General features: G+C 41.3%; 1 protein-coding gene across 1 annotated transcript; it reads right to left on the reverse strand.

Annotated features, from left to right (window-relative positions):
- Positions 1 to 1,799: 1,799 nt before the first annotated feature.
- Positions 1,800 to 14,409, reverse strand: LOC127585218 (cytochrome P450 1A1). The gene is made up of 7 exons (XM_052042488.1): positions 14,313 to 14,409; positions 12,805 to 13,661; positions 12,567 to 12,693; positions 12,097 to 12,186; positions 11,880 to 12,003; positions 10,229 to 10,315; positions 1,800 to 2,556 (listed from the first exon to the last, which is right to left on the reverse strand). The coding sequence occupies exons 2-7, from the start codon at positions 13,651 to 13,653 to the stop codon at positions 2,253 to 2,255; spliced, it is 1,581 nt and encodes a 526-aa protein (XP_051898448.1). The 5' UTR covers positions 13,654 to 13,661; positions 14,313 to 14,409; the 3' UTR covers positions 1,800 to 2,252.
- Positions 14,410 to 25,805: the final 11,396 nt, after the last annotated feature.

Genomic DNA, 25,805 nt, shown 5'->3' on the forward strand with positions numbered 1-25,805 from the left:
TTGGTTAGATCACCCTGGATCATATGTGATCTAACCTTCCACACCAGCCTACCATGCATGACTATGTCAAAGGCCTTGCTAAAGATCATGTAGACATCTGCCACTCTTCCCTCATCAATCATCTCGGTCACCTCTTCAAAAAACTCAATCAAGTTCATGAGACTAAACTTCTCATGCACAAAGCTATGCTGACTATCCCTAAATAGTTTTTGCCTTGCCAAATACAGGTAGATCCTGTCCCTCAGAATCCCGTCCAGTAACTTCCCCACCACTGATGTTAAGCTCACCGGCCTGTAGTTCCCTGCCTTGTCCTTGCAGACCTTCTTAAAGGCACAACATTAGCCACCTTCCAGTATTCCAGTACCTCACCCGTGGCTAATTATGATACAAGTATCTCAGCCAGGGCCCCAGCAATTTCTCCCCTAATTTTCCCACAATGTTCTCGGATACACTTGGTCAGGGCCCAGGGATTTATCCAGCTGACCGCCAGCGCCTCCTCTTTTGTAATGTATTGTTTCAAGGCATCACTGTTCTCTTCCCTAAATTCTCTAGGCTTCCATGGCCTTCTCCACGGTAAATACAGACAAGAAATATTCATTTAAATTTCGCCCATCTCCCGTGGCTCCACGCATATATGACCACAATAATCCTTATGGGGACCTATCCTCTCCCTAGTTACCTTTTTGCTCATAGTATACCCATAGAATCTCATGAGAGTACCAATCTACCAAAGCTATCTCATGTCCTCTTTTTGCCCTCCTGATTTCCCTCTCAAGTGTACTCCTACATCCCTTATACTTCTCAAGCGATTCTCTTAGTACCAACTGCCAATCATGCCTCCTTTATCCTGACCAGAACCTCAGTATCCCTCGTCAGCCAGGTTCCCTAATCTTGCCAGCCTTGCCCTTCATTCTAATGACTTGGATGGGTGCATAGAGTGCAATTTCCAAACTTGCCAATAACACAAAACTTGGAAGCATAGTGAACTGTGAAGACAGTAATGGATTTCAAGAAGATACAGATGGATTGGTAAACTGATGGATAGGTGGCAGATGAAATGCAAATATTAAATGTTACATTTCGGTAGGAAGAATCAGAAGAGGCAGAATAAACGAGAGGCCAAACAACTAAAAAGGGAATGGGAAATGAAAGATCTGGAGTATGTGTGCATTGTTCATTGGGAGTGTAAGGGTATGTTTAGAAAGTGCTTAATCAAATGAGGTCCTCACCTTTCTGTAAAAAAGCACAAGAGTACTAGAGCAAGAAAGACATGACGAACCTGCATAAAGCACTGGTTTAGCCAGAACTACACTATTATGTCTAGTTCTAGGTGCCATATTTTGGGACAGACGGGAAGTCTTTGGAGAGGGCACAGAAAAGATTTACCACCAGAGATGATGGACTTTAGTCATAGATGGAGAAGTTGAAGCTGTTCTTGTATAAGAAATATTTAAAATCATTAAAGTTACAGACTTAGAGAAGCTGTTCTCTTTGATAGGAGGGTCAAGAATAAGGAGAGTCATAATGAGGGTGATTGGTAAATGATCCTAAAGTGACATGAGAAATAGTCTTTTTAGTTAGTGAGGGTAGGAGGGTGAGACTAACTAGATTTCTCTTACATCGAGCTGCAGTGGACTGTAAGGACCAATTGTCCACCTGTGCTATAATCATCTGATTCTTTTCAGATGCCAGCAGTCTTGCTGTGCATTTTCCTTCATTTCTGACCCCTTTTATCAACAGTCTTTCACATTTAACTGACAAAACAGCAACAAATGGGCTTCAAAGAGAATTAGTTGGTTGTAAAACATTCATTAGATGTCAGCAAGACATAATATAAACACAGTCATTTATATCAGTAGCAAATTATTCAATTTGATCAGAGATTAAATGTATAAAAAATCAAATCCCTTTGAACAGTATAAAGAAGCAGTCTCGTATAATTTTCCCTTAATACATGGTTTTCTGTAGTAAAATATTTCATTTTTAAAAAATACAAGTACTTTCTTAAATGGGTTGTTTTTGAATACAGCTTCACAAACTTCATTTTCATATTTTTTTCATTTCTGCTTATACAGTAGGATACTTCTTCATCGGTACTTTAAATACAAGGCAACAGTGGCACAGCAGCAACATATTTCATTAAACACGTGAAAACATAAAATTTAAGGCGTAACTATTCCCTCATACTATCAGTATGTATCTGTAATATACAAAAATTGAATCCTGTCCTCCTTTACTTGATTTGTAAAGTATTAAGGTGCTGCGTTGGCAGAGAAACGTTGCACAGCTTGCACTTCACACCTCTTGGGTTTCATGGTCAGTCCATACTGTGGTGTCATATCAATGTCCTGCCCCGGCTTTTTCTCAAAACGCAAATGTTGGATAAGAGTGGTGAGAAACAAGAAGACTTCTATGCGGGCAATAGACTCTCCAATGCATCTCCTTTTGCCCATGCCAAACATCAACACCTTTTCGCACTCCACTTTGTTGATACTTTTTCCGTCAGCATTTAGGAACCGCTCTGGGCGGAAAGCAAATGGGTCCTTCCAGAGTGTTCTGAAATAAGCAATAGCACAAAACAAAATTTGTTGTGACTTAAGCAGAAAATAACATGAAAGTAAATCACTTCAACTTCTTCACACTAAACATTGCAAAGACCTTAAGCCTCTTTCAACAACAAGAGAATAACGACTGTTTAAAGAACTAGAAGCAAGGATTGTTATTGAAGGCTCAATGTTGTTCAGAAGAGAAAAGAAATCATTAATACTGAGGTTGGAAACCTATCAGTTCTGAAACCTATCAAGTCTTTGCTCAAAACTATGACCTGTCCTTTTCCGACATCAGAAAGTACTCACTTCCCATAATTTTCAGTCTTCTAATGTTTTACAGTTAGCATATAAATAACATTAGTACATGGGATAAACACGACAGAAGCAGGCCATTCAGGCCAATGAGTTCATGCCAGTGGTTTTGCACCACTCAAGTATCCTCCCATATTGCTTCTATCAAACAAAAATATCCAATTTGCTTCAACCACTCCCTATGGTAGCCAGTAGTATAATCTGACCACATTTTGGTAAAATTGTTCTTCTGAATTCCTCATTGGATTTCTTGGCAACTATCTTAAATTGATGTCTCTAGTTATACTTCTTCCCACAAATGGAAATATTCTGGAAATACTCAATGAAAACATTTCATAAATTTAAAGATCTCAGTTAGGTCACCCCTCAGTTTCTCTTTTTATTTGTATATAATTCTTTTAAATCTTCTCTTCATCCTCTCTAGTACATCTATATCCTTATTAGGATATGGCAACCAGATTCTATGCAGCATCCTAGGTATACTCCAACCAAAGTTTGATAGACGTATAGTATAACTTTCCTACCTTTCACTTCTTTCCTCCAAAGATACGCCCTAGTGCTTGGTTGGTTTCCTTTAACAACTTTGCTAACCTGTGGCACAACCTTTAGTGATGGGAATATTTGTATTCAAGATCCCTTTCTCCCCCCTCAATTCTGTCCAGACTGCACCTTCCAAGTGACCCCCCCCCCCATTCTTCTGTCTTCACATTTAACTGTATTGAAATTCATTTGCTAATCAGAACTTCTTTTAAACAGAAAGTCACATTTGGCAAATTTGAAAATCAATGCTTATTGCAGGAGAGCTTTTTGCTTTGATTTTGAGCGTAATTATATAACTTTTCTCACTATTGGCACTGTTAATTAATCTTTTAATATCAAACTAAAATTGAATAAAGACAAAGATAATACTTCACTGGTCACTTGCAAGGTTGAATTCTGCTGACAATATCAGAATCCATAAGAGATATCCAGCTTTAGTATATGATCCATAGAAAATGTCTCATGTTTTTAGTTGATGGTCCGCCTTTCAAATCCCTACCCCTAAATTAAAGGTTCACATCCCCACCAAAACACAATAAAAAGACTACAACCAAAATTTACTCAACACCTGTTGTAACTAACTTTATCTTTGGGCTAGTACTATATTGAAGTGGTTACTCTTATACACTTCACCCAATTACACTGAAAGCAGTAGAAGGAAAAGTATCTATAATAAATGCCTCTGTGAAAATCACCATTGCTCTTTATCCTATCTGACCCTTTCATTCTGTTTCCGTTCTAACGCCTTGCTAAAACACCTTGGCATGTTGTTAATCCAATTCTTCTTGCAACTTTCACTTTAGAATAATGAAGTAAACTGATAAATAAATGAATATTGCCATTAATTTAAGGCCTGTCATATCTGTAAAGGGTAAGTGTCTATTGCTACTGCATCTGCAGAGGGAGCTCTGTCTGCACAGGATCTGGTGGAAGAGGTTGGCACATACTTCCATTAATGTGACCCTGCTTTACAAGATTAAAGTTTGATACTTTATCAGCCCGACATAAAAAAATATTTAACCTTTTGCACAACAAATAGATGTTTCACCAACTGTAAATAAACTGAATGAAACAATTTTGATCCAGATACCACAGCAAATAGAAGAATCCAATGTCTGTCAGTTTTGATGTTGGGAACTCTGAAGGTCCCTTTAAAGTTTACAACTAATGCCTTGCCAGCTTGTGCTTGCAGCAATTTAAAATAATGATATATAGAACATAGAACAGTACAGCACAGAACAGGCCCTTCGGTCCACAATATAGAATTTGCTTAACTGACTGTTTCCAAAAAGAAACAAGGGGACACCAATCTGTACCACAGAATCACAGAATGATTGCAGCGTGGAAGTAGGCTATTCGACCCATAAAGCCGATACCAATTATACCAGAGCAATCAATTCCTCCCACTCCCAGACCTTCTCTGCATACCCCTGCAAATTCGTTCATTCCTTATCCAAATCACTAATGAATGCTAATGACTCTCGCTCTACATTACCTCTGGCTGTACATTCCAGACCCTAGTCACTTAGTGTAATTTTATTTTCCTCTTTTCACTTCGGTTCTTTTGCTACTCAACTTCATTCTACGTGACCTATTCTTGATTACTCAGCCAATGGGAACAATTTCTCTCAATTGACTTTTTATACCCTTCAGGATTTTAAATACCTCAGATCCCCTCACAATCGCTTGTGTTCCAAGGAAAACAACCCCTGTTTCTCCCCATAATGAAGTCTCTTATCCCTGGAATCATTTTGGTAAATTTCTTTTGCACCCTTTCCAAAGCCTTCACATCTCCTAAAATACGGTGCCCAGAAATGGACATAATACTCTAGTTGCAGCTGAACCAGTCTTTTATAAGAGTTTGTCATGAATCCTTTAATCTTGTATTGTGTTTATGAAGGCCAGGATCCCATATGCTTTTTAATAACATTTTCAACCTGCCTTGCCACTTTCAATGAACTATACACGTATACCCCCCAGATCTCTCCGTTCTTGCATCCTTTTTAGAATTGTACCCTCTATATTGCCATTTCTCATTCTTCCTACCAAAATGTAACACTTAATAGTTCCCAATTAAAATTCATCTGCCATCTATCTTGCCCATTCCACAACTGTCTGTATTTCCTTGAAATCTATTACTATCCTCCTCACAGTTCACTACACCTCTAAATTTTGTGTGTTATGCAAGCTTGGAAATTATGCCCTACACACACAAGTCAAAGTCATTTGTATATTCTTTAAGTTTCAATTAAAAAAAGCAGTGGTTCCAGTACTGACCCCTGGGGAACTCCACTGAAAACCAGCTTTTCACTATTACTCTCCTTCCTGTTTCTTAGCCAATTTTCCATCCACGCTACAACAGATTCTTGCATTTTTTTTACCTTCTGTCCAAGTGGCTGCTAATCCAGTCCCTGATTGTTGTTTCTGGAACTTCCCTACCACCAAGGTTAAACAGTGTGATCTGTAGTTACTTAATATTTCCCTATACCCTTTTTGATCAAGTGTATAACATTGCAATTTTCCAATTCTCATGCATCACCCATGAATCTATAGATATTTGGAAGATTATGGTCAGTCCTCTGTAATATCCTCCTTTACTTCCATCAACAGCGAAGGATGCATCCCATCTACACTGGGTGATTTATCCACTAAATACAGATAGCGATTCTAGTAGCTTTTTATTTTTATCCCATCCAGGATCTCAATTACATTTTCCTTTGCTTATGTAAAGCACTCATTCTGTCCCTCAGCTCTGCCTTGTTCTCTGCCTCCAGGATTAAATTACCTTCTTGGTCTCTAATCAGCTGCACGTTTCATCATCACGTGAGTAAATACTTTGGACTCCCTTCCTTCCAGTCTTTTCTCATGTTCTCTCTTTCCCTCTTAGTTCCTTTTAAATTCCCCTCTGAATTCAATCCAGTTCTCATTTTTGTTAACATTCTGCTATCTGTCACAAGCTCTTTTCCATTCTATTTTACTCTTTGTCTTATCTCTCATCCACTGAACATTAGCTTTAATTTTTCTGCACTACTCCTTCATGGGAACATACCTAGTCTATAACAGAAACATTTCCACTTTAAAGGTCTCCATTGTTCAATTATAGTTCTGTCTGCCAAGCTTTGATACTAATTTACCCCACCCAGATCTGTTCTCATCCTATTGGAATTAGCTCTTCTCAAATTGACTATTTTAATTTTGAAAAGGTGTATATCCTCTTCCATAGCTATTATACACCGTAAGATGTTATGATTGCTTTTCCTAGATGTTCCCCTATTCTTACTTGGACTGGCTGATTTCCCAAAACTAAGTTTAGTAATGCGACATTCCTTGTTAAGAAACATACTGATCAAGAAAGTTCTTCTGAACACATTCAGAAATTCCTCATTTCCCATCACACACACACACACACACTTTCTCTCTTGTTATTCCAGACAATATGGAGAGTTGAAGTCTCTCATTATCACTACTCTACGGCTTTTGAAAATTTGCTCTTGAACCTCCTGCCTTACTACCTGGTGGTCAGAAGAATAGTCCTAGCTGAGTAATTGTTTCTCAATTCTAATCAGATGGATTCTGTCCTTGATCATTCAAGGATATTCTTTTCCTTCCACCACAGCAATATTCTCCCTAATCAATAGTCAGTCCCCCTCCTTACTTACCTACCCTTTTTCCCTGAACACATATCCACGAATAATGAGAACCTATTTCTACTCTTTTTTAGCTAGAGCTCCGTTACTGCCACAAGATCCTAATTCCATTGCACTAATTGCACCTGCAATTCACCAACCTTGTTTAATATACCTCTTGTGTTTACGTATGTGCACCATAGAACTATCTTAGACTTTCATGTACATTCTTTGCCTGGTCCCATCTAAAAACATTGTTTCTGTCCTGGTGCTAATAATCCCTCCAAATATTTTGAACCTTTTTCCTCCTTTCCAACAGCACCTTCCTGTTCCCAAACCTCAGCTAAAATAATTTAAACTTTTCCCCAACAGCATCATCAAGCCTTCATGCAAGAATATTGGTCACATCTCTGTAGAGGTACAATTCATCCAAACAATACAGATTCCAATGCCTCAAAAATCTAAAGCCCTGCTTCTTACACCATCTTACCAGCCATATATTTATTGTGATATCCTCCTATTTCTGTCATCACTGGCACATGGCACAGGGAGTAATCCAGAAATTACTACCTTTGAGACCCTGTTTCTTAATCCTTAAAATCTGCCTGCAGGACCTCACCCTTTTTTCTACCTTTGTCATAGGTATTGATATGGGCTATGCCAGAATGGCCTATAATTATTGCCCTCTTGATTTTCGTTCTCCCCCCCCCCCCCCCCCCCCATACATTGAAGCTGCCCATGGTGCTATAGTCTTGGCTGTGGCTGCAATCTCCAGGGTCCACTGTCATCAGAACTCAGAAATGAATACCGGTTAGACAGTCAGGTAACCTCAGACACCTTGAACTACTAGCTTGCTTATTTTTGTCCATCTAGAAGTCACCCATTCTCTCTGTGTCCGTGCTATCTTGATCTGTCATATGTCCACCTCCTGAAACATGCTGTCCACAAAACAGCCTCTTAGTTGGAATGTGGTGATATCAACTATTGCTCAAGTTCTAAAACCCAGAACTTGAGCTCCTCCAGTTGATGCCATCCCTTGCACCTGTGGTTGTCTAGGAGGCAGGAGGCATCCTGGAGTTCTCGCATAACACAGCCCAGGTCTGAGGTGGCCTGCCATGTTTCTATTTACTGGATTCACTCAACTAACAGAAAGAATATACTTTTACTATCAGATACTTGCTGTTCAACTTACTCCAAAGGAACTTCATTGATTTTCCAATCCTTTGCTTAGACCAACATTTATTTAAATTCACTCTTTTGAGCCTCCTTTTAAAGTCCCTGGGAATCTGCTTCCTACACCCCTTTTAAAGAAATTGAACTCTGCTTCCTGCTCTCCTTTAAAACATCATTTACGGTATTGGTTATAAAATCTGTTTGGATTGTCTTAATTGCCAAGCTGTAATAACAAATGAATTGGGAACTTCCTGAGAATATTATTCAATTTACCGCTTGTTATTTTTGTAATTCATAATCATTTTTGTTGTTAAAAGGTCATCTGTACTTCCACCCTTAGTATTTAATCAACTTTTAAATAAATAGTCAAATATAAAATGTAGTTCCCTAAAGACCCCCTGGGGAAATGTGCTTTTTTTGATCACCTTCATAGAAAGGTGAAAGGTGACTAATACCACAGGAATGTTGGGGAGAGAATGATTTTTCACACATTCCACTGATTTAAGTCACAGTGTGTAACTGCAGTAAAACTCTGCTGAACTAATGCCAATCCATTAAGAAGTACTTTCACATTGCCTGTGATTATGTATCCGGAACACTAATGCAATATTGAACCACACAGCAAGGGATAAAAACAAACAGCTGCCAAGCAGCCAATGCAAACAAATTGGTGTAAGAATATCTCATGTAACATCAAAAAGAGGTCATCATCTTAAGTTGGTGCCAAGGATTTTTGGATAGTTGCTGGTGGCAGTGTGCATAAATGGTAATGTGAAAAGTTAGTAGGATAATGAAGAAGTCACAACTGAACTGTTGGATGCATGAAAGTCTTGGATTCATGAGGATTTTTGAGTTTACACTTTTTAATGTTTTTAAAGCCACAAGAGCTGCTCAGACCTGTTCCCATGGTGCTAACAATTAATTGCTTGGGATAAATAGCACCATACACATTACACATGCAAAACACCTCTATCAGCAATCTCTGTGACCCACAGGGAACACTGATTGGTTTCTACAGACTGCATATTAAGCTCCATAGGGGACTGTAATATGTGTTCGAGGCTGCAATCAATAAAACTTAGAATGAATAAAGAGTAATTGGTCTAAATTAAAGTAGTTGGAATAGCAATACAAGAGTTGCATACATTCAGCTGCATGGGTTGCATGATGGCATGGTGGGTTGTGTCTGGTGTCCATATGTAAGTCCTGGAAATCTGACTGCCAACTTTATTGAGTTTATTGCAAATGGGGCACAATATTTTCACTTATAATTATGTAACTCCATCAATCCAAGAGCATTAGAGAACTTCAGAAAATCCTCAAACACATACTTCAGCAGGAGTTATCAAAGAAGTTACAGCATAAAATCACCCAATTTGCGGCCAGCAGAACTACTCACCCTAAAAAAAAGGACTTTGTTTTATTTTTCCATTTTATGGTTAAGGCTATTTAGACAAGCACATGGGAGGAGAGAAACTATAGGCTAGCAAGGCCCACATGATGCAACAGGAAGATGCCTTTCAAATTATCTGCTTACCTTATTGACCAGGAATTTTAACGGGAACCTTATTCATTGCCACTTCCCATTGCTTGCTTCATATATTAACCTCTCACCTCCCCCTACTTTATATGTGCAGATGACCTTTACAGGGGACAGGATACTATCTGCAGCATGTTTACAGTTTTTAAATAAAGTAAATTAAAAATGGTTAATCAGATTAAAACATATGAAAGCTCTATTAAACTCAGAAATTCACCTCAAGACTACTTTTATGATGAATTTCACAAACCACTTTGGATGAAGGCAAATAGAGTCCAGCTAAAATTAAATAGGACAATAATGCAACTCCTAATTTGCAATGGAAAAGTAATCAATTACTGCTGTTCAAGTACCAATCTCAACAAGTTGGGGTTTCCAAACTCCTTTCTAAAGTCTCACCACTGGAAAATGTTTAGAAAGCAAACACGAGAAGGTACTGAAGCAGTCAATTCAAATTCCATAACTAACTCCAGGAAAGGTATACTTACAAATCATGATTCACTTGCCATTGGTTCACAAAAACACACGTGTTTTTTGAGATAAAATATCCATTTAATTCTGTATCTTTTGTTGTGCTGAAATGTAAAATGGATTCATTTTAGTACTGCTGAGAACTCAATGCATCTTACTTTTCTTGGGTTAATATGCTACATTGTGAAAGTCAGTGAGGGTACTAGTGAAACCCATATGAAACCTCATCAGGACAACCTAGGTAATAGAAAGTCAAGCAAAGTGACCCTTCTCACATATCCCGGAATTATGAATGGAGGCTTTGGGCAGTCACAGAAGCAGCTCCTAACTGCCTTGCACATTTTCTTGCACAAAATAATCATAGATGAAGAGCATTGCACCAGAATTCAACCAGACATTGATTTTTTTCGCTCCTTAAATAGCAGAAGAAGAGGTGCAGACTCAGACATAAACAAATTAATGTTTAAAATATTTTGCTACAGGCTCCAGAATATAAGACTTTACATTGTGTGCCTACATGGACTGGCATGTTACATTGATAGTGCTCTGGAGCACCATGCAAAACTGTGAATCTGATTCGCAACAATCATTGCAGTTACTGAAAGCTAGCACCACAATTTTACTTACATCTTGCAAAAATACTAATCTAGCAGCATGAAAATAATCCCCAAGCATATAGTGAATTGCCAATGAAGTTACAGTAGCAACTCTCCCATCCTTTAGGCCAGTAGAACTTGTTCTATCCATAAAACAAGGATTTTATTTTATTGAAGTAATAACCTGTGTAGAATAGAATACCATTGGAGGGAACAACTCCAAACAACACTGCCAGCCACACCAATAGACCAGAGTAGTCACTTGCTGGAACATCTGGCACCAATGTGCATGCAAAAAGATCCCATAAATAGCAGTGAGGCATGTGATCATAGTATTAGTTTTAATGCTGCAGATTGAGCAAGAAATATTGATCAGGATGCCAGGAAGAACTCCACTGCTCATCTCTGAGATAGCACCACAGAGGATGAGCAGCACCGCAGCTTAAAGGCTCATCCGAAAGATGGAAGACTGAAGTTGTGGACTGGGGATTTTAGAGGGGAGTTCCAGACTGTGTGTGTCTGGGGGTGGGGAAGGGAACTGTTGGGGAGTTGGCAGGATGGTGTGGTTACAGATATAAAGAGTCTCAGTGATTGGAGTCTTCTGGACACATCCAAACACATCATCTTTCTACATCTCACCTGCAATATATTTTTGAAGAATTCTGCTGCAGGCCTGAGTTACCAGAATGCAGTGTCTAAATGAGCAGGGGAAGCAGTTTCAATAGCAATGTTTAAAAAGGAATTAGACATATACTTCCAAAGGAAGGGAGGGAAACTAACAGGCTGGCATTAATTGGAGCAACACCCACAAAATGCTGGAACTCAGCCAGTCAGGCAGCATCTATGGAGGGAAATTATCAGTTGATGTTTCAGCCCAAGACCCTTCATCAGGACTGTCCATTTCCCTCCATAGGTGCTGCCTGACCTGCTGAGTTCCTCTAACATTTTGTGGGTGTTGCTGCAGATTCCAGCATCTGCAGAATCTCTTGTGTCTGGCATTAATTGGACATTTCTTTCAAGGAGATACAATGGGCCAAATGTTGATTGTAGTTCATGCAAGAAGCTGTCTTACCAGTGAGGAATGGTGAATGGTAGGAAAGATGAGTGTCGGAAGGTCTCCATGATGAAAGCTTCAGTGTAGGGCAAAAATGGCTTGTCTGCTATCCTTGGGTTTCTGTCTTTCCCAATGTTCTCATCTAAAAGGGGGATAAAAGTCAATTGTAGCAAATGTTGAAACCAGGATGAAAAATGTCACCCCAGGGATAAAAATCAAACACCCTCAGACACACCTATTTCCTCGTGCAATTTCTTCTGAATGTCAGGATAACAGACCAGGTACATAACAGACCAGGAGAGACCAGTAGTTATGGTGTCGAAACCTACCAAGAGAAAGGGAACAAAGGCTTTTAAGTAATAGACCCTCGAGTTAGTCATTGCAGAAACCTTTAAAGGGGGTTGATTAAACTCCTATGATGTAAAGGGGTTCAGAATTGTACGCCATAATTTACCTGGGAATTAGAGGGTTGAGGATAGCCTATCATTCAAGTGAAATTAAACTGATCTGCACAAGAGATCAACTGAGCTCGGCGAAGCTGCAATCCTGAACTTCCGGCGAGCAATTTATTTCTCGGTAAGATCCTCGCTGTTCCTCCCACATCCAATCCAAAAATATGGTTCAGCACTTTCAAGAACTGAACAATCACCCCCACCCCCCCCCCCCCCCCCCGTCGGATGCAATTTCCAAAAATGCCACTCTTACCAGCTCCAAATAAATCATTCACGATGCTGACAATTTTTTCATCGGATACTTGGATATTAGCATTTTCGTCCACTTTTTTGTCCTGGCAATGTCCAATCAGCGAATCGGTTATATCCCGAATGTTGTCCTGGAGGAGAAGAAAAGAGGAAGTGCCCAGGTTAGTTGCGGTTGGAGGGACACACTTTTCACAAAGGGAACGTTTAACACTTCTAAAACGTGACCGCCAGTGTGGTCTTACCTTGTCAAAAGTGCGGTAATGCTCCGTGACAATGCTCTCAACGAAAGTCATGAATCTTTTGTTTATGGCGATAAACTTGTTCATGGTATAGTTCGGGAGGAATCTCAGGATTGGGATGAAATCGGCGGGGTTGCCCGAGGCTGCAACTTTCCCGAACTCGTCGCTCACGTCGATGATGTCGAGGAGCTCCTGGTTATCGTGGCTGTATCGCTTGCCAAAGCACAGAGCGCAGATGACATTGGCTACCGACACCACGAGGTACCTCGCTGGGTCGAAGCCGCCCCTTGTCTTCATCTGGTCGGCGAAGATCTCGACCAGGTTCTGCGCCTCGCCGCAGACATGCTCCTCTAACAGGCACGAGTGGGTGGAATTTTTACACTCCTCGGCTGAAAAGGTGCGCAGCGCATTTTGCGCCAGTTTACGGCGCAGTCTCCAGACTTCGCTGGAATCGCTGCTGAAAGTCAAGCTTTTGCCGTCGTTTATAAACTTGAAGCTATAGAGGTCTGGGCGTCCAGCAAAATCGTCCCCTTGCTTGACCAGTGCTTGCTTCAAGGTGCTCAGCCCGCTGAGGACCAGCACCGGCCGGGTACCGATCTGAATCTGGAAGATGTCTCCGTACTGCTCGGTCAGCGAGGTGAGAGTCAGGTGGGGATTTTCTCCCAACGACAGGGAGTGCCCAATGATCGGCAGGGTCGGCGGACCCGGGAGTTTCTTCAGACCCTTGGGAACTTTACTTCTGTAGGCGCGGATCAGCAGGAATACCACAGAGAAGACCGCGAACCCGATGAATACTTCGGTGACGGACACCGCCATCAGATTGGCCACCGCTAGGCTGCCAACGCTCCGCATCGTGCTACCTGTGTGAGAGCAGTGTGAGCTTCAAAAAACAAAGTACCAAGAAACACTTCCATTGCTAGTTCCCAAGTCTGCGGCATGCCGGTGCCTCCTGAATGAAACGCCCCGACTTCCCTCCCCTAACCTCTCCACCTTCTTTTAAGATGCTCGAGCTTTCGGTGATCTGTCCTGCTGTATGGTTCGACGTCAGTTTTTCTTTAATAATATTCTGTAAATGATTTGGGACGATTTTGCAAAGTTAAAGACACTATGTAATTGGAGCTATTGTTTGAGTTAGCCTGCTCCTAAACCGTGCGCATGAGCAACCAAGACCAATTCTGCAAATACTTGATTTTGTTTTTCGCACACAATAATTTCGCTGCTGTATTTTGACGTGCTGTTTCAACCAGGCGACTCAAAAAGGTGGAGGCTGGTGTCACTAACATAAGAGCAAGAAACATTTAGTACTGATGTGCGTGCACTTAAATCAATATAAGTGTTAAAATTCTTGGTAGTATCAATTATATAACATGTCTCTGTGCGTCTGCAACTGTGCGCTAGGCGTTCTGCTTCCAAACGCGACGCATCTTAGAACAACATATAAACAACATGCCAGCGGAAATTTCTGCAGAACCAGGACACCAGTCGCCTACATACAATCAGCTCGTGCCTACCTTTCCCCCTTCACAACAGAGCCACCTTGCTGGCAAAGTCTTGGCAATTGCAAGTTTGCAGCTAACGGCCAACACTGTAAGACGCTGGCACAAGTGTGAGGCATACAGTAAACGCGTGTCTTTTATATGCATCCCCCGTGCGCCTGATTGGTTGCAGGTCACATGTAGAAGTGTGATCGGACTAATTCTCTGCCAGCCCTAAGTAACTTTCGCAATTGCCAGAAAAGAAATGTATACAATTCAAAAAAGAAATAAATAACTCAGATTAACCTGAGATAATTAATGACAAGAAACAAATCAACATTTTCATTGTAACTTCGTGACCGTCCAACCTAGGTCGCTGGTCTACTTTTATATCTAAGTACCATATTCTAGGCAGTTCACATTACATTCCTTAACCAAATCATAAATTTACGGTTAATTAATCCTTAAGGTTTTCATGAGTCTGAATTAATAGTAAACCCCGGCGATCCGCAACTGGATAACGAGCAAAACTTTGGTTGTTACTCAACCTTAACCTGTCGTTCTTTCTGTTACATGCTCACTAGGTAGTTATATATTTCCAGTATTATCTACTTGTGTGGGAGATTTACATCTTCCTCGGTGTTGTCTTAAAGTCAACAGCTGTGAATAGATGAAGTATTCCCTTTACAGAATTCCCATCCTGCGTGGGCGCAGTTTAAAATCGAAAAGAAAACGGATTGAGATGAGACACAAGAGATTCTGCAGATACTGGAATCTGGAGCAACACACAAAAAAATGTTGGAGGAACTCAGCAGGTCGACGTTTCGGATCGAGACCCTTCATCAGGACTGGCAGTGGACTGTTTATTTCCCTCCATAGATGCTGCCTGACCTGCTGAGTTCCTCCACCATTTTCTGTGGATTGAGATGAGATTTTGTTTTTCACCCAGAGGATAGCGAATCTTTAGAATTTTCAACCCAAGAGGGTTCTGGAGTTTCAGTCGCTGAGTATAGTCGTGACAGAGATCGGTAGAATTTTGGATATTCGGAGAATCAAGAGATTCTTGTGGAGTGGCAGACAAGGTGCGAGGGGTGGCTTGGTCTCTCCTGTTTCCATTGCTTATGTTGTTACATTCTAGCCTTGTAGGAAATACTAAATTATACAATAGTTTCATCAAATGTAAATATATTGTATATATTACATATCTATGTACGTATATGCTGTATATCTACAGTATATAAAACTATAAATGTATAAGCAATGTTTTTACATGATCTACATCTATCTTTTATGAACCTGTTACAAAACATTATCTATATTTGTTTACAACTCTGTATTTATATGTATATATGCCTGTACAGACAATTATTCTTCACTGATGGTCCCTTGAGTTTGAGGATAACTTGCATCCAGTCAGTGGATCCTGAGGTGGCCCATGAGTCCCATATGAAATCTACAGATTCTGCCACAGGAGAGGCTGGTGTGCTTGGCAAGGCAGGTGAGTGGATGGTTTGAGCTGCTGGATGTTCCTTCTGCTGTTTGTGCTTGGTTTCCACATGCTCTCGTTGAAGGGCCTTGAAGTGCGTAGCACCTTCTGAATGCTTCACCTCCAGTTTGAGAAGTCTTGGGCCAAAGACTCCCAGAAGTTCATGATAATATCGCATTTATCAACAAGGTTTTGGGCATATCCTTGAAGTGTTTTCTCTGTCCTGGTGATCACTTGCCTGAAGAGAGGACTTGTTTTGAGAGTCTTGTTTCACCCAGATGGACAATGTGGCCCAGCTAGAGGAGATGACTAGTGTGATCTGTAGCTCAATGGCTGGAACAGTTGGCCTGAGAGACAAAACTGGCATTGGATCACTGTCTTCCCAATGGATTTGGAAGACTTTTCTGGTGGTAATTTTCTGGTCCATTAAATGTGCGCGCACGCACACACACACACACACACACACACACACACACGCACGCACATTTATACCAACAAATACAAAAGGGTTGTGGTGGAGGGAGTGCATTCAGATTGGAGAGCTGTGACTAGTGGTGTCCCACAAGGATCGGTTCTGGGACCTCTACTTTTCATGATATTTATTAATGACTTGGATGAGGGGGTAGAAGGGTGGGTTAGCAAGTTTGCAAATGACACAAATGTCGGTGGTGTTGTGGATAGTGTGGAGGACTGTCGAAGCTTGCAGAGGGATGTTGATAGGATGCAGAGCTGGGCTGAGAAGTGGCAGATAGAGTTCGATCCGGAGAAATGTGAGATGGTACATTTTGGAAGGACAAACTCCAAGGTGGAGTACAAAGTTAATGGCAGGATTCTGGGCGGTGTGGAGGAGCAGAGGGATCTGGGGGTTCATATCCACAGATCACTGAAAGTTGCCTCACAGGTGGGTAGGGTAGTTAAGAAAGCTTATGGGATGTTAGCTTTCATAAGTCGTGGATCGAGTTTAAGAGCCGCGAGGTAATGATGCAGCTCTACAAAACTCTGGTTAGACCACACTTGGAGTACTGTGTCCAGTTCTGGTCGCCTCATTATAGGAAGGATGTGGAAGCATTGGAAAGGGTGCAGAGAAGATTTACCAGCATGTTGCCTGGATTGGAGAGTATGGATTATGAGGAGAGACTAAGGGAGCTAGGGCTTTACTCTTTGGAGAGAAGGAGGATGAGGGGAGACATGATAGAGGTATACAAAATATTGAGGAATAGAGTAGACAGCCAACGCCTCTTTCCCAGGGCACCAATGCTCAATACAAAAGGGCATGGCTTTAAAGTAATGGGTGGGAAGTTCAAGGGAGATATCAGAGGAAGGTTTTTCACCCAGAGAGTGGTTGGTGCATGGAATGCACTGCCTGGGGTAGTGGTGGAGGCAGATATGTTGGTCAAGTTCAAGAGATTGTTAGATAAGCATATGGAGGAATTTAAAATAGGGGGATATATGGGAGGAAGGGGTTAGATAGTCTTAGGTGAGGTTTAAAGGTCGGCACAACATGGTGGGCCAAAGGGCCTGTATTGTGCTGTATTGTCCTATGGTTCTATGGTTCTAAATACAAATGCCTACACGTGCATACATATCAATATACATGCATCTGCAAACATATATGAGGTGATATAAAATAAGTGGAAAAATTTCTAAAATGAATACAAAAACAGAAAAATGTGGGGGTATATGTAAATAGTTCATTCAAAGTGGCAGTGCTGGTTTAGAGAGTGGTTCAAAAGGCTTTGGGGTTACTGGGCTTTAGAAACAGAAGCAGTAAGTCCAAGAACTAGGAAAACAGGATGAACCTTTATAAAACGTTGGTTTGGCTGCTACCTGTTGAGCCCAGTCTGGGCAACAAATTTTGGGAAGGATAGAACATAGAACAGGAACAGGCCCTTCAACCTGCAATGTCTGTGTCAAACATGATGCCAAATTAAACTACATCTCTTCTGCCTGCACATGATCCATATCCCTCCATTCCCTATCTAAAAGCCTCTTAAATGCCACTATCGTATCTGCTTCCACCACCAACCCCGGCAGCTGTTCCAGGCACTCACCACTCAAGTAAAAAACTCGCCCCGCACATCTCCCTTAAACTTCTCCCCCCCCCCCCCCCCCCCCCACCTTAAATGAATGTCCTCTAGTATTTGGCATTGGCATTTCTTCCCTGGGAAAAAGGTTCTAACTGTCTACCCCATCTATATCTTTTATAGTTTTATAAAGATATGAAGACTTTGGGAAGTGATTTACCAAAACGATTCCAGGGATGATGGACTATAGTTACATGGATAGACTGGAGAAACTGGCAGAGGGGAGGTTGCAACGAAATCTGGTTGAGGTCATGAAGGACTTAGACAGAGTGAATGTGTAAAAACTGTTCCCATTAACCAAGGGTCCAGAACATGGAATGAAGGTGATTGGTAAAAGAAGCACATGTAACATGGGGAGATTTTCAAGTAGCGAATGGTATGGGTCTAGAAAGCACTGTCAGGAGTATCAGTGAGGCAGATTCAACTGCAAGGTTTAGAAGGGAACAGGATAGATGTCAGAATTTGCAGGGGAGGAGGACAAGCTGGAATGAGCCGGTACAAACTCCACAGGGCGAGTGGCCTCTTCTGTCCTAGAACCGTTCCGAGATTCTGTTATTAAATGTGAATCGACCATTTCACGAGACTGCTTTAAATGCAGTGTTTAGTAACGCGTATACGGATACCAGGAGGTGGATGGGAATGGGTGGAGTGCATGCGGAGGTAAGGGCCTGGTCTGTTGCCGGGGCAGTGACCTGTAATTCTTTCCAATTTGATTTCGCACGCTGAGTCAGTTACCACCAATTAGCATCAGGTACCTGAGCAGAGCAGTGTGGAGGTTATTTGGGGCTAATTATGGTTGGGAATTTTAAACTTTTGTACGTCCCTTGTTCACAAAATTTAATTGCACTCCTCTTGCCCTCGGGATCTCACCGTGTTATATCAGTAAGACCATCATTTTATCATAAGGGTTCTCGATTAGTTGTGGTGGGGGCAGATTGTGTGAGAGGAATTGCCCCGGGAAAAGCTGGAGCAGACAAATTCAGGGCGAGGGTGGTGAGTTCAATGCAATCAATAAATGCCATATTCCAACTCCATAGAGTTACTCTTCGTGCATCATTCATACAACTTGCATATTATTCGCATCAAGTCAAATTGTATTAAAGGAATCTGCTCAATCTCTAATACGGATATTTACGTTGCCTCTCCCCTTCCCTTGGACCGAAAGTATTATTATCTCTGCCAACATAATTAAAACCTATTCATTGCGGACGTTAACTAAAACAATTCCGCTTCATATGTGAAAATCGAACTTAATTATGCAATAAAGTTACATTTCTTTACTTGTGCAGTTTACATTTGCCTTCGGAAGTCCTCTTTAATGCTAATTTTGAGAAGATTTCCGTTCATAATGCTATATTTTTTTTAATCTATTGGACATTCGCAAAATGTACACCTGTTCGCCCGGAGTAATCGCGTGACTGCCATTATGTGTAACCACACATGAGTTTTAAAAGAGGCGGGGGCTTGGCACGGTGAACGATCATTACAAGTTTCAGCACTGGAGAGGGTGAAAGGTTAACATAGTTCTGCTGACCCCGGTGAGATGGTATGTTACGTGCGGCTGAGAGGCAGAATACACTTGCGTGCGAAATGGAGATGAAGATACGGGATGTCATAGGAGCGGGGAAGGACAGCTTCAGGTCTCTTGCGTCCAGTCACGCAATAGACCAAGGCTAACACAGTTGAGTCCCATGAGATCAAAACACAAAGGGGTTTGGAATGTATTACAGAACAAGAACGGTTATTACTTTCAAACTACATTTCATTTTAAATCAATTCTATTATCATTTCCAAACACATTACTTTAAATGCTGAATGTTTGCGTACTGCCCATTTAAAAAAAATATTTTGATCTAGGTAATGAATCAAGTCTAAATTTGAGGTATTTTCGTGTGAAAGTATACACTAAAAGTTGAAAGAAAATACTAGCTTCCCTCGGTGACAGCAGTGAGCTGCTGTTAGATTCACATTTTACTGGACTGTTAAAAGCTAGCGGGCGGGTTTTCAATAAAGAGAACTCGGATAGTAGCGGCGGTGGGGGGTGCTTAATTAATTTGTAGAAAGCTACTTATTCCAAATGATTTAAAGCCAGTTAAGTATGCACTGGCCGAACCGTGCAAACCTTTATATTTCCATTCAGTTTAATTGGTCTTTTAAAAAAGTGCACCGGGACATTTATTTTCTTTACAAGATTGCGTGGCGAGCGTTAGAACTACGAAGATTTTCCCTCTGCTTGACCCATGGAAAACATTCCGTGTCTTTTGTGCAAAGATAATGTGTCATCGGGCTGTTCACGCGCTTAACTGGTGTCTATCCTCATAACCTTTCAATCAATCCTCGGGTCAGGAGGTTACCGTTAATATCCAGGTAGCGAGTGTGCAGTCACGCAAGGGAGAGACTAATTAACGTCTCATCCACGAAAGACAAGAGGAGTTAGACTTTATAAAAATTCCCCTGAGATTGTGGTGTTGCCGTCTTAAACTGCGCAAGGGGACAGGCGGGCACAGGGCAGACCAAAGTACTATTTTATTTTTAAAAGAATACACTTTTCACGCCATTCGCTTGTTTAAACAACTACTCTACCTTTGAGAACGAACAGTACTTAGGTAAGGGACCACTCTCGTCCAAACAGTTTAGCTCCCGCTCCCCTTTTTGTTGCACGAGTTTAATTAATTCATAAATAAATAAATAGATTTGTTTTCGGGACCATTTTAATACCCAGGAGAGAAAAAAAGAACAGATCCCAACACTATTAGAAATGCGTGAGAAATGTAAATAAACAGATTTTGTTTTAACAATCCAAGAGTCTTAAACCTTAGCAAATCATTAGCTTTGCATGCGATGTTCAAGTAATCACAACAGCAACCCTATATTACTTCACGCAAAGTGAGGCATCTCACGACTTCGCTCGACAAGATGTTTACTGCAAATTCCAGTCAAGCCAAAGATTGGCGCTTTCATTCTGCACGAAGAGCAGGCCGGTCGAAACGATGCCACAATAACAATTAAACAAGAAGAACAGCGACGGGAAAATTAATTGCAAAAAAAAATGCAATGCTGGAAATTTAAACCAAAACAGAAAATACCGAAAAGACTATATTTGTATGTGTGTTATGTGCGTTGCTTATCCAGGTGGGCAGCACCTGGCAGGTTCTGACACACTTGAAATAAGGTTACCCTGGAGATATTAAGTTTGAAGGGGGTCCCTTGACATAGACTGACATTGTTTAATAAGGGGCGCCTTGACAGATACTGACGCATACGAAAGAGGTCTTGGCAGACGAATTTAAGCTTAAACCCTGAAGATTCTGGAAGTCTGCAACAAAAACTGAAATTATTGGAAGCAGTCAGCAGGTCAGGCAGTTTCTGTGGAAAGAGAAAGCGCGTTGACCTTTCAGATCGAAGTATCTTCATTAGAACCTTTATCAACATTTTTAATCGAGCTCCCTGGTAAATATTGATACAGTTTAAATCGAGTTTCCTTGGCAGATATTAACACGCATGCATTTATAGTGGAGACAGTTTAAAGAGAATGACTCTTGAAATGGAGCTCAGGGGATTTTAGAAGAACGAGAGGTGATCTTATTGATAAATGTGCGATTCTGAAGGGGCTGAACAGGGTAGATGCTCAGAGATTTCAGAATTAGTGGTCGCCCATTTAAGGTAGAGGCGAAGAGCAATTTTTGCCTTCCATTTCTAGCCGACTCCTGCTCCCATTCCTTATAATCTCATGAAAAGGAATTCCTTGGTAAATATTGCCAACTCCGAGAAAACGTGGTCTACCTATACAGATACGTATTTAAGTCCTCCTTAGTCTCTTGAAAGAAATCTGTACCACAATTGCAGACCATGTTGTGCAAAGAAATTACTAGAAAGTCACCCTTGGAGATATTTCTGGTTGTCAGGTTGATAGACTTCTGACACCTTGCGTGTGTTTGGGGTCCAGTTGGAAAGTCTTTCCATCAGTGGGATGTAATACGGTTTAAGTTTTCCTTTACCTGAAAACAATACGGAGATCCCAAATGTACTGTAAACACCGGTACCATGAGTATAAATACTTTATTTATAAAATACTATATTTATAAAATACTTTATAAATACTTTATATAAATAAATTACTTTATTGGACCATGTTGTGAAAGGATTTAAAAGTTTACTGTGTTGCGAGCATATATAACCTACATTAAATGATGTCCCACGATTGCGTGCAAAACGGCAATCTGCTCAGCTAGGGCGAGGTGTTAAGGAAGAGAAAAAAAAGCATCTACCCGCTGAGGACGTGTCGAATGTAACGTATAGAGATTGCGTGAGAACCAACTATAAATCGTGCAAGCCTCCCTCGCCGAGCACTGATATGGTAATAGTCAGTCTGAAGACGTTTGCACGCTTGCCTGCAAGGGGTTTAGCGGAACCTGGAAAAGACACGCAGCTGAGTTCCGCCTTTCAGTTTTCAGTCTGATGTCCTGAGATTAAACACATTGAAATAGTTCTAAAAGGTGAGAGGAGAAACATAAAGGCAGATAACTATGGTAGCCTCTAATCTTATTAAGGTACAATGAAAATGTAGGTTTCAACAGAGCTGTGCTCCTTTGACCCAACAAAGTCTGGTTGTGGTGATTCATTTTCCCCATTCCCATACCAACAATTTCTCTTCAAAATAAAAATAGATTGCACGGGAAATAATTCTGCGCGTCTTTCTCGTGCAGGGGGCTTTATATGAAGGATGAGTTTGAATTCCAAATGATACTTTAACATAAGGAGCAAGAAATGGCTACACATCCCCTTGAGTCTTCTTCGCCTTTCAGTAAGATCATGGATGTCCTTCCAGCTCAACGCCATGTTTCCACTCGATCCAACATCCATTAATTCCAAAATTCTGTTGAAAAGAAAACTGAACCTTTGAACATCTACAACTCTCTGCGGCAGAAAGTTCCAGATTCACAATTCCCTGAATGTACTTCCCTCGATCTGAGTGCCAAATGACCGCTCCCTCAACTTGAATTTATTCCCTCTGGTTAAACACTCAAACCAAGGAGAACGTTTTGCCAGCATAGGGAATTAAAACAAAAACTGCTGGAAATATTCAGAAGTCATGCAACATCTGTGGAGAAAGAACAATTAAAGTTTCCAGTCAATGACCTTTCATTAGAACTAGGAAAAGTTTTCAAAGTCAATGTCGAGTGTACTGTCAGATACACAAGTACATGTACGCACAGGTGTAATGAAAAACTTGCAGCGGCATCACAGGCACACGGCATCATATATGCAGCATTCACAAAAACATAAACTGTACATAAATTAAACAATTTAGAACAAAAAAAACAACGAAGTCCACTTTAGTGCAAGGTGGTCAGTGGTCATAGTGTTGCTAAACTTATAGTGATTAGGGTTGTGCTGGCTGGTTCAAGAACCGAATGGTTGAAGGGAAGTAGCTGTCCCTGAACCTGGTGGTGTAGGACTTCAGGCTTCTGTACCTCCTGCCCGATGGGAGCTGCGAGAAGATGGCATGGCCCTAATGGTGGGGATCTTTGATGATGGATGTTGCCTTCTTGAGGCAGCACCTCCTGTAGATACTACTGATGGTGGGGAGGGATGTGCCTGTGATGTATTGGGCAGAGTCCGCTACCCTCTGCAGCTTCTTATGTTCCTACACATTCAAATTGCCGTACCAGACCATGATGCAACCAGCCATGATACTCTCAACAGTATATCTTGGCCACATACAGCTGTGGAGGCCCGATCATTGGGGGTGTTTAAGGAGGAGATTGATAGGTATCTAATTAGTCAGGGTATCAAGGGATATGGGGAAAAGGCCGGAAATTGGGGCTAGATAGGAATAGTTTAGCTCATGGAGCAGACTCGATGGGCCGAATAGCCTACTTCTGCTCCTTTGTCTTGTGATCTTGTGAAACCTGTTAGAGTGTTCGGTGACATGCTGAACCTCCTTAACCTCCTAAGAAAGTAGAGACGCTGCCGCTCATTCCTTGTGATTGTGAGTTAGAAAGAATGTCTTAACTTGTAGAGAAGGGGAAGGTGTGGCAGGAACAAGGGGGGGGGTGTTTGCGATCAGATGGAAACCAAGAGAAACTGAATGACACAAGTGGTGCTGGTGCAAGCTGGAAGAGGGTGGTGAGGTTTGTTAATCACAGGTGATCTGCTGGAGGAGATGGATGAGGATGGGGAATGGGTGGATGGGGAGAGAAAGTTATAGTGCTGGACCTGTGAGATACAAAATACTACACTTCCTGCTCATCTGAAATACAAGAGAATGCTGGAAGTACACAGCAGATCAGACAGCATCTGATGAGAGAGAGAACAGAGTTAAGATTACTGGTTAATGACCTTCCATCACAACCAGCCTTTCTGATACAAATTGAAAAGGCTAGTTATCAGAAACAGTTGGATTCAATGTTAAGTCCTGAAGGCTATAACATGTCTAGTTGGAAGATCAGATGCTGTCCCTTAAGCTTATGTTGGGCTTCACTGGAGCAGTGTCAAAGCCCAAAGACAGAGAAGTAATAATGGGAATGAAGTAGAAAATTAAAGTGTCAGCAAGCTCAGGGCCACCCTTGTAAGTTGAAAGGACATATTGTGCAATGCAGTCACCCAATCTGAATTTGTTTTCTACAGTGTAGTGAAGACCACATTATGAGCACAAAATACAGGGCACTATACTGGAAGAAATGAATTGCTGCTTCACATGGAAGGATTGTTTGGATCCCAGAACAAAGAGAAATAAGAGCAAAAAAAAAGGCAGCTGCATAGGAAGGTGTCTCGAAAAAGAAAGTAGTTGGTGGAAAAAATAAGCCATGGGATTAGGTAGTGAACAGTCCCTTTGGAAAGTGAGAGGGGATGGGTGGAGAAAGTGTGTCTGATGGTGGCATTGCATTGAAGATGGTGGAAATTAAGGATGATGATCCATTGTATGTGGAAGCTGTTGGTGTGGAAGGTGAGGACAAGAGAACCATCTACTTGCAGTGGATGAGAGGAGAGTATAGAGAGCAGAGGTGTGGGAACTGGGATGGACAAGATTGAGACAAAATGCTGGAGGAACTCAGCAGGTCAGGCAGCATCTTTGGAGGGAAATAAACAGTCGGTGTTTGGGGTCATGACCCTTCAAAAGGACTGGAAAGAAAGAGGGCAGAAGCCAGAATAAAAAGGTCAGGGGAGGGGGAGGAGCACAAGCTGGCAGGTGACGGGGGAAGGTAGGTGGCTGGTTGATTGAGAGCCTGAACGTCTATGGTGGGGAGCAAGCCAAGGTTAAGGAGAAAAGGAGACATCTCAGAAGTGCTGATGTTGGAAGTGTCATCAAGACAATCTGGATGGAGCCACTGAAACTGGAAGAACAGAATGGAGTCCTTATTCGAAGCGGCTAAGAGGAGGTGTAGTCAAGATACTTCTGGGTGTCTGTGGAATTGTAATGGATATGGGTCACCAACGTTTCCCATGAGGAGGAGACAGAGAAGTCAAGAAAAGGAAGAATTAGAGATGGGCTATGTGAAATGAAGAACACAGAGACATTTGCAGAGATGAAATTCTTGCATTTTGTCCAAAAGCAGGAAGCATTATCAATACAGTTATCATTCTACTGTAAACAGATGAGGGAGTAGGACTGAATCAAGAGACAGAACACCTTGGACTCGTGTGTTCTCAAAGCTATGCTTTTCATTTGGAAGAAGTGAATGAAATTTTATAAAAAGTTTTCAATGTGGAAAAGAATTCAGCCGCGTGAAGGAAGGAGTGGACAGGTTGGGTCTCTGTTCAAAGAAAAAAGATCAGAGGACACTCAGACTATCCTAGTGTGGGATTGGACGTCCGTGTTGAAAATGAAACTGCTGGACCAGGAAACTAGAAACAGTTAAAGTGGTGGAGGGCATTAGAGGGACTAATTAGGAAGAGACTGAAGAAGCATAAAATAGGGTGAAGGTAAGAAGGATAAGTTCTATGCAACAAGAACTT

The sequence above is a fragment of the Pristis pectinata genome, chromosome 32 (genome assembly GCF_009764475.1).
Source record: "Pristis pectinata isolate sPriPec2 chromosome 32, sPriPec2.1.pri, whole genome shotgun sequence".
Taxonomy (NCBI): domain Eukaryota; kingdom Metazoa; phylum Chordata; class Chondrichthyes; order Rhinopristiformes; family Pristidae; genus Pristis; species Pristis pectinata.

Excerpts from the sequence above, each read along its gene's own strand:
- LOC127585218 (XM_052042488.1), bottom strand. The coding sequence starts at position 13,653 with ATGCGGAGCGTTGGCAGCCTAGCGGTGGCCAATCTGATGGCGGTGTCC. Across the intron at positions 10,316-11,879 it reads CCATTCACCATTCCTCACTG|CACAACAAAAGATACAGAAT; the intron begins GTAAGACAGCTT and ends TTTACATTTCAG. Across the intron at positions 2,557-10,228 it reads TGGCAAGTGAATCATGATTT|AACACTCTGGAAGGACCCAT; the intron begins GTAAGTATACCT and ends TGCTTATTTCAG.